Source organism: Stegostoma tigrinum, chromosome 24, assembly GCF_030684315.1.
Source record: "Stegostoma tigrinum isolate sSteTig4 chromosome 24, sSteTig4.hap1, whole genome shotgun sequence".
Classification (NCBI taxonomy): Eukaryota; Metazoa; Chordata; class Chondrichthyes; order Orectolobiformes; family Stegostomatidae; genus Stegostoma; species Stegostoma tigrinum.
Genome location: NC_081377.1, coordinates 21,745,804 through 21,755,305, shown reverse-complemented (window position 1 = coordinate 21,755,305; position 9,502 = coordinate 21,745,804). Strand labels below are relative to the sequence as shown.

Genomic DNA, 9,502 nt, shown 5'->3' with positions numbered 1-9,502 from the left:
TGCCCAATTGTTCCATTATTGATTTGATGATACAACCCACCCTATTTATTGTGTTCACGATTGTTCTCTAAATAGTGAAATAGGGTAGGTAATTAAGCCACCTCATGCTGGTAATTCCATTTTGATCACACTAACAGTAAAGAATTTCCCCTAGTATGGGTGTCAAACAGAATCATGTTTAATTCAGATCATTAATGGAACTGCCAGATTAAAAATAAATGATTGTGTAAACTGCATCAGGTTGTACTTTTTAGGAAAAATAAATCAACGAAAGTGAACATTTAAAGTTTAGCACCGTTTAAATCATGTTCTTTTATTAACAAGACAGAGTGCCTCATGGGTTTAAAACTCAAACATTGGTTCAGCTTAAACCTTTTTTTTTTGCGAAGTCCTGACAACCGTGCTTTCATTACATGAAAGAAATATATAATAGAATTGTTCTGTATAGCAGCACAATTTATTCAACAATTTATGAAACACTCTAGACAAACAAATTAAGAGATTTATAACCTCATACCTCATACGCCACCATTTCAAAATATGGTTCAGGAACACGTTCACAAATATTCCTCTGTGCATCACTTCCACAAGAAAATACAATAACCTATACACAGATACTGCCAATCTGTCCTTATCCTGTACCTGAATCCTCAAGTTAAAAAACAAATCTAAAACCAAAGTCTTCATCTCCTTTAACTCACAGCAGAAAACCAGGTCAGCAGATAAATAGCTTGCAAGGGTCTATTCAAAGTTCCCATTTAATTACACATAAATAAATATATACATATGGAACACTATTTGCTCATTCTGCTGAGGGTGATGCTCCAAGCTTGTGCTTTATCAATGTCTTGCCACATTATGTTCCCAAATTATGGATCAATTGTTCCAAAGTAATTCAATGTGCATGTCATTGACTGAGATTAGCCCAGGCCGAGACCTTGTTTGGTCCTGATAAAACCAGGCTAACTCTTTTCTCCTGGCCTTCCTTGCTTTCTCACCTCAATTAGAAAGTTGACACTGCGTAGTCACCTCCACACAATCCTCCTGATGATTTTTTTTGTCCTTTTTTTTAATTGCACGTTGAATGACTGCTTAATCTCTTTAATAATTAGAACAGTTTGGTCCATGCCATCTGTCCCTGGTTATTTCCTATGTTTGGCCTCTTTGTCTGTGCTTTTAGTCCCAGATTCCCCTGGGGGATGGCTGTTGGATGAGCTCAGAAACATCTTATCCAGCCCCTTTAAAGCCTCCACCAGGTAATTCTGGAAGGCAGTTAATGCAGCAATGATGGCAGGACTCCCAAAGCCATGTGTAATCAGACTGAAGTGAGTCAGGCAGCTCTGGACTCCTTCTTCCAGGATTGCTGAGGGGCGGCTGTTTCCCAAAGGAGACCGGTCCTGAGCCAATAAGTCTGTGAACTCTTTACAAATCTGCCTAAAAAAGAAAGAAAATGTGAATTATAAGTATTGGCAATGTAGAAAAATATTTGGATTGAAATCATTTTGTGCTATAGTAGGGAGAGTTTTGAAGCTTCTTTATTAATCCGATACTATTTCAAATGAGGATGTTTAAATTTTATTTTAAACATGTTAACACCTTTGTCCAAATTACAACACCAAAACATTTTACATTATAGCATCTATTACTATGGTCACAATTTTGGATTTCAAACCCATTAGGTCATAGGTCTCTTCAACCTTTTAGCCTTTCTCCTCTCATGGGAAAAGGTTCAGCTTTAACCTTGTTTTACAACAGAATGAATGAATTTGGTGACCTTTTTTAAGTTTGGTTAAATAGTAAATACAGGTGGCACTAAAGCCAGAAGTTACTGTCAGATTAACCTGTTTGTCTAACAGAGCTGAATTATGAACTGAAAGATGTCTGTTATTCATTTGAAGGAGTCATGTCATATGCTTCTAGTGTAATTTTCCAGAAATTCCATTGAATGGACACCTATTCATAAGACTTCATAGGGGCTGTGCTTTGGAGTTACTGACAAGAGCCAGCCAGGAGACTCTTCAGCTTCTCATTATTGTCTATGATGTAGCAGGGCTGCACTGAAGGATTGGAATCCAGTGCTGTTCCTGTTAAATGGCAACAGATCAAAAAAAACTCAAATTTATAGTGGCTTTAAAGCTTGCAGCAGCTAATCACATATTTTGCCTGTAACCCCAATTTCTTCCACTCACGGGGGACTTAAGTGACCTGATTTCAGAAATACAGCCAGGCCTAGCCAACATGGGCCCAGACACTTTGTGAGTTGTTGGAGTTTTTCCTCCTAAGGAACAGATGAGAATGGGGAAGTAGTGGATTCTTGAACATCTCAGCCCAGGCCCAGAAAAAGTTTCCCCCAGCCAGGGGAGGTAGTGTGTCTGCCATGGAAAAGTTATGAAAGCTTGTGGAGGGACAAAAAGCAGAAAAAAATAAAAAATTAAATGCCAGAAAAATATAAATAGGGTTACAATGATTTCGGAGAATGCTGCAGAGTGTCCAGTGCAAGGACAATGTGTGCAACCTGTCTATGATTCTGTGAGTTACAATACCCATAGGATATGGAAACAAAATGTAAAATAATTATAGACCACATATTATAAGGGATTCAAATGTCTGGCAGTAGGTTGCCAAGCAGTAATTCAATTAAGGTTCTGATGTCACCATAAACCACGAGAGCAAAGTGGCTTACGAACCTCAGCAGAACCACAAGATTGAACTACTGTGTGAAATTTACTACCAGACATTTGTTACCCTTTATAATATAGAGTCTATAATTATTTCACATTTGACTTATTAAAATTCTGTGGTGGCCTCACCAAGCACAGTAAAGGTGGTGTAATGTAGATGGGAAAGTGATGAAGATGGAGAAGCATTCAACTCAGGAAGACATATGGTGATATGTGACACTGCACAGTTAAGTTCTACTTCAAAATGCTCTGTTTTGTACAGCAGCAGATTGTAGGAAACACATAACACGCTATAATACAAATGATGATATATAAAGCCAGGATTTACAATACATTGGATAATTCACATGTTGGTCTCATATTGTTGCTTAAGTGCAATCTCAAAACTAGTGTTAAATTATGATATGAATTTTCATTAAGCTAGCCCCATTTCTCTAAGGCCACTGTTCAGATAACACAGGGAGAAAGTCGACCTGTGACATTCTGAAATCATCTGGAATCCAAGCTTCTTTAGATTGACAGCTACTTATAAATTCTTGGCTGTGTTATAGAGCAGAGACCAGATTATCAGAATCAGCAGGAAATTGATTTTATTTTCAGAATTCAGACACTTTTATGAGTAACAGAAACATACTGTTTTTAATATACCTTAATGGATCTTCCATAAAATTCAGTTGACATATTTTTATAAAAACACAAGCATTTGTTCAATCTGCTATTCCACTTGTAAAACAGACTTTAAGGATACAAAATCTAATTGCTGAAGCCTCAGGTTTAATTACTACTTGGTTAGAAAATTTAGCACATCAGAATGCATAGCTGGAAAATAATGGTTGCTTTGTCAGGAAATGTTTCATATTGCAATAAAAAACCTCTTACGAGTAAATGTTTTTGCAATTCTAAGTTTCTAGGTATAAACAAAATAGAACACAGGTTTGAATAATCATCTTTCTTGATCTCTTGGAGCTGAACCCTTTTAAGTAAAAGCAAGGGACTTTGATGTGTAGCTCATATTAAATTCATCTTCCAGTTTGTCTTGAAATCATTTGGGAAAACTAGCTGTTATAGCCTGAGTAAAGATATAACTTGACATTGATATTAATGAAAATGAGTACATTTTGTGTGAACAACATTGGTTTAGGATTACTCACCAGAAACTAAATAAGGTACAGGTGGTGTGTACACTACCTTTCACACCACCTCTGAATTAAAAATATTCAGCTTTTAAAATTCATTCTCCAGCTTTCATTCCCATCATTCATAAACTTGGAGAAACTCATAAAATCCCATTATAGCATGAGGAAAAGCATACTTCCACTTGCTCTGAGAAAACCATCTTAATGTTGGGAAATTCTTCACACTGCATGCTCAGATTGTAGCATCATGGGAATTACAGGCACAGGTGTAGTTGATTAACTGTCTTCAGCTGACAGAGTGAGAGCTCTGGGAAAAATATCAACAGCAAAGCTCAGGCTTTTGAGAGAGGCTGATGTCCCTGAGTAAAAATCTTAATCATGGTACATAAAAAGACATTTGTTTAGTGTATAGCTGAGCTTAATTTTGTTAAGGAAAATGTAACTTCTGAAATGTTTTTATTACAGTAGAATGTATACTTTGAGCCTATGGTCAGGAAACCTAAGGGGACAAAAGGTGGGCCATTGAGTTTTCAGTAAGTATGCTGAGATTTGATTTTCTTTCGACCGTTTCTGGTAGGGTCTTCTGACTAACAATTCTAGCCTTTTGTTTTCATTGTCTTTTAAAAATTTCCAGCTACTTTCCTTCTTTTTGGCTCATACAATTTCTGATTCCTCAGATGAGATTTGTCACTTTTTATTTGATTGAATCAGCAAACTACAAAACTGGAATGTGCTGATGTGTGGTCAAAAGGATGCTGATTTTACAATTAGATGGATGGATATATTATAAAATATTACTTTGCATGATAATTACATGAAACATGATTTTTAAAATGTGCAATATAATTTAGTTTATTCATGGGGATGTATGTGTTTTGACTATTTCATGTACTGTAGTGATGGGAAGAGGGTTTCCATCATGATTCTCAATTATGTAAATGTCAGCAGCACCAAAAACCATTCAAGCTGTTCCTTACAAAGAAGATTCCTCTGCTGCCAGCTCTGAAGCAACACTAAACAGTTTGGGAACAGGTCGGAATCTTGATTTAAGTCCAAGGAGTGCACAGTGCAGGAAAAGTCAAAGGGAATAATACAACAAAAATATTTTTATTACAATGGACTACATTTATTTTGTGATGTATAATTTTTCAGGCAATATATATATGTAAATCAGATTAGCTACCACTCTGACTTCTTTATTATTATTTTTCTTTCTGTCATCTTTATTCTTTTCAATAGATTCATCAATCACTTAACTGGAAATGTCACCAAGATTTATTCCCAATTCCTACTTATGGTCAGTCTTCCTAAATGCAATATTGTCACATGCACAGACACCATTCAGAATTTCTAAATGTAATTGATTCCATTGAAGCAAATAATGGAACTATGAACATGATAGAAATACCCACTGCTGCCTGGAATGTTGGTCTCATTTGAAATAGGTTGTGCTAAATAACATTGCAACTAGAAAGCTTCACAGGGGAGAACACTGCACTCAAGTAAAGCCCTAATACTGTCGCTTTTTGCCTGGTGTCACTTACCAGCAGAGCTGACAAATTGATGGTGACAGTAACAGGGATACAATACAACAGCAATTGTATGAAATGTTGTGAAGGTTATTCTTCCAAGAAAATTTAATGATATCACAGTGTTAAGCCCTGTGGGTCTAAGGTTGTTGGCAGGTGTACAAATTCCAGTTCAAACAAAATACACCCTGACGGCAATGCTTGAAAAACATTACATCATGACCTATTAATTAATACCAGACAGGGAAATCTGCCAGTTATTCCCCCACAGACACACACATCAGATACTGCTCTGATATAGCAACAGGCCAAAACCTCACTAAGCTTGAGCCCAGCCTTTGGGTTTACGAAACACCTTTCTTTGATTGGATGTGATCCTGTCTTCTGCCTAAATTTCAACCAACTTCACTGGCCAAATGACAATAATAAAGCTGCCCAAGAAATTCCCAACTAACATGCCATGGATTGCAGCCAAGGGAAGCAAAAGAGCTTTTCCAACCACTGGGTGACGTATTTCACCCACAATCACAATTCTAATCAGAACTTTGAATGGTTCTCTGCGTCAAGATTATGCCTTGTTTACCCTGAACAATAAAGAACAAATGCTTTCCTGTTCATCAGTATTCACCTTTAGAAAAATCTTTATATCAAACATGATATGTTAATGAGCCCGATTTTCTTTGCATTTCTCCCTGCTTCATTTCTAAAGGTGTTTGTAGTCATCCAATCCCATGCAATGGCCATTGTTAATGTGTGATCTGAAGTAGTGAATATTGGCCCTTGTACATGTTATTACAGTCAAGCTAGATCCTCCACACACACAATTTCTCAGTGGGCACTATTCTTGAACTCCATCTATAAGAACAGTCATTGTCAGCTTTCTGTGCCACGAGAAGATGTTTTGCACCTTTAGTAGTCCATTCTGCACAAAACATCACCTTGTAGGGCTCAGGAACTCCATTGAAGCAAGACAGTCTGCCTTATCAGCTGTAGATAAGGTCAATGGGCTGAAAAGGTGCAAGACTTTGACTTCTGTTTTCTCAGGGCTCTCTGACCTTTCTGGCTTGTTCTCATCTTTTCCAATACATCAGTCTGCCTTGACAATGCGATGTTGACAATTTCACATATCAAGGCTCCACTGTCCCCATCTATCTGTCACATGATGCTGAAATCAGCACATGCATCCCAAAAACTGTAGTTTATATCTCCAAGCTGAGTTTAAAAAAAAGTGGGAACTTGCAGCAACTTGACTGAATGCACCAAATTGTGAGTCGACCACTCCTCAGTGCACTCGTATACACTAGCGAAAGTTGGACACTAGTTACTAGGCAGGAAAAAAAGGCTGAACAAATTCCGCCTTCATTGTCCCAGTTGTAGCCTCAATATCTCTTGGCAGGACAATTCACCAACTCAGAGCTCCTGGAATATGCTAACTCTAACATCATATGCACATCTGCACTAGCTTGGCCACATGCACCAGGCGGATGACAACAGTATATCCAAACACCAATACACTCAACTGGTCTCTGGGTCAAGTATTGCCCAGAGAAGCTAAAGTTCAAGCAGCTAAGGGCTTTCTTGTTTTTAAAATCAAATGATAGACACTGCAGTTCCTCAGCATATGTGGATTTTACAGGATGTTTGTACAAATTTCAGCTGCGTTATTAACATTATTGAAGAAGCAGGACAGTATGATTGGACAGAATTTTGTTAGACTGCCTTTGAGAAATTAAAGATTTATCTTAATAAATGAGACTATGCTGCTTGCTTTGAATTTCAACAAGCTATAAAATTGATGCCAGTGGTATGGGCACAGGAGACATATCGTTACTAGATGGTGATAACAGACTAGAGCATCTAGTTAGTTTTTTTTGAGGAAACTTAATCCTTGTCAATGAATGTACTCCCCTGTTGAATTAAAATTGAGCTTTGCTTTGGTTTTTCAACAGTTTTCAACAAAGCCAAAGAAATTGTGATCAATACGGACCAAATCAGCCTACAATTTTGGAGAAACTCTGGACCAAGGGTTTCCATTTGTTTTGCTAGAGTCTGATGTGGCAATTGTTTACTTTAAAAACTGCCCATGTTGCAGGACAGCACAACAGCAAAGGTTTTATCCAAAATTTAACTACTAATCTCAATGACTCATAACCTCATAAAGGAGACTTATGACTGTTATTTCTATAAAAAATGTTTTGGAACAAAACTCTCCATCTACTTAAATAATATTATCTTTGAATTAAGGATCTGGGATTACAAGATGATATTCGAATTTTGATTGAACAACAGCAGGGGGCTTATTGCGTATATTGTATGTAATAAAATGGGCCAAATGCAGGCAAATGGGACTAGATTAATTTAAGATATCTGGTCAGTATAGACAAGTTGAATGAAAGAGTCTGTACAGCTCTGACTCTAAGAGTGTTGCTAAGTTGTTCATCATATTAGTGTGTCATATTTTAAAGGGCTAGTACTTTTTTTATATTTTAAGAAGGAAATGTGATTGCCTAGGTGCCTCTGGGGGGATTGTCTTGTATTTTAAGTTGCAGTGATGGTCTCTTAAGAACTAGGTTTTTCCTGGAGATAAGGTCTCTGAAAGCACCTTGCGTACAGTAGCTGATATGTAGCCAGGTTGTCTGGGAGATAAACAATAGAATAGCAAAGGGTCAATTGAGAAGTATGAAGGAGACAGTAAAGACTGCAGATGCTGGAAGCCAGAGTCTATAGGTATGAAGCTGGAAAAGCACAGCAGACAGCAGCATCAGAGGAGCAGAAAAGTCAACATTTTGGGCCAAAACCCTTCTTCAGGACTCAAAGTATGAACATTTCTTTCAAGTAAGATTCAGTGATATTCTGCATAATGGCTAAAGAGTGTTTAAAACTCTGAAATACCACTAATAGTGTCTTCGATCTCTGGGATAACCAGGGGGAGAAGCTCCAGGTGCAATAGCCAGAGTAAAAGGCTAATACAACTGGGGGTTGTAATCACCAATAACCTTCCAGCTCAGCGAGCAAACTCACATCCAGAACCTCAACCTGAGCTACAAATCTTCTCAAAACTTGCTAGCAACTGGGAGTGGTGAACCTAACTCAAGTTATTTCCACTTAAGATACAAGTGGCACTTATGTTGGTCAGGGAACCATAGAAAGGTTAGAGAAAGTTTACACGAAACCCTTTGCCAGAAATAAGCAAAAGACCCAAGAAATATCAATCCTTAGATAAATCTTTGAAATAGTCCTCCGACAAAGTTGTTAATCTTCTAATTTCCAAGAACTATCTGACATGAGTCAGTGTAAGTCAAATGGGTGTAGAAGGAAATTTCACTTGAGAAATTTAGTTCAGATTATAACTAACTGTGTACATTTTTAATGTCTTAAACATCTCAACACTCTACCTTAAATATTTGGCGATTAACATTCACATTATTTAGCACTGGCGAGTTATCCTTTGTTTTAAACTAAGAACATTGTGGCTTCATTCTTTTAGTAAACATTTAGATTTTTGGCTTCTAAAAAGAAACCAAACGCATTACTGGACTCTTCAAGGGAAAAATATTTGATGCATCTGGACAGCAGACCCTCTTATTTCCATAGAGTTAGGCATTAGTAGACCATTCTTCAATTATATCAATGAACAGCCCTGTGCATAAGGTGGTGCTACACAAATTTTACCCCTTTTTTAACCTTTTATTTGCCTAAGAACAAAATCAACTTTAATGCAACCATTGCATTTGTTACTTAGATCAGCCAATTCCAAGTCAAAAAGAGGATGCTCCTTGTTAGTTTCATGTTGAAAGGGCAATTACTATTATGAAGATCTCTTACCATTTAATTTTCTTTATTTTAATCATGCAAAATACTTCCAAGCACAATAGTCACCATTTCATGGTTGCTAGAGCAATTGGTTAATGGTTAATTCCTCTCCACCCAGAAAAGTCACTTTTGAGTGATGATTTTCCTTTGCCCTGCTCCCAAATAGCTCCTAAAAATATTTGCAATGCAGGTTGAAATAGGTACTAAACCATTCTATTCCTGAAAAGCACTGCACAATAATTTCCTGTATGGTTAGTTTGATGGCTGCTTTTGACTGTGTTTAAAGAGGTTACAACAATGTTAATTTGATACAGATGAATGGCAGAGACCTCTGCACTCAGAT

At 37.1% G+C, this 9,502-nt stretch overlaps 1 protein-coding gene across 3 annotated transcripts in view; it reads right to left on the bottom strand.

The window, feature by feature from the left end:
* Positions 1-297: 297 nt before the first annotated feature.
* LOC125464821 (transcription factor AP-2-beta-like) overlaps positions 298-9,502 on the bottom strand; it is a 71,812-nt gene continuing 62,607 nt past the window's right edge. For all 3 annotated transcript variants that reach the window (XM_059654291.1, XM_048557637.2, XM_048557638.1), the window contains one exon: positions 298-1,434. In XM_059654291.1, the coding sequence (XP_059510274.1) occupies positions 1,143-1,434 (292 nt within the window). In that variant the 3' untranslated portion in view covers positions 298-1,142. The remainder of the gene's footprint in view (positions 1,435-9,502) is intronic.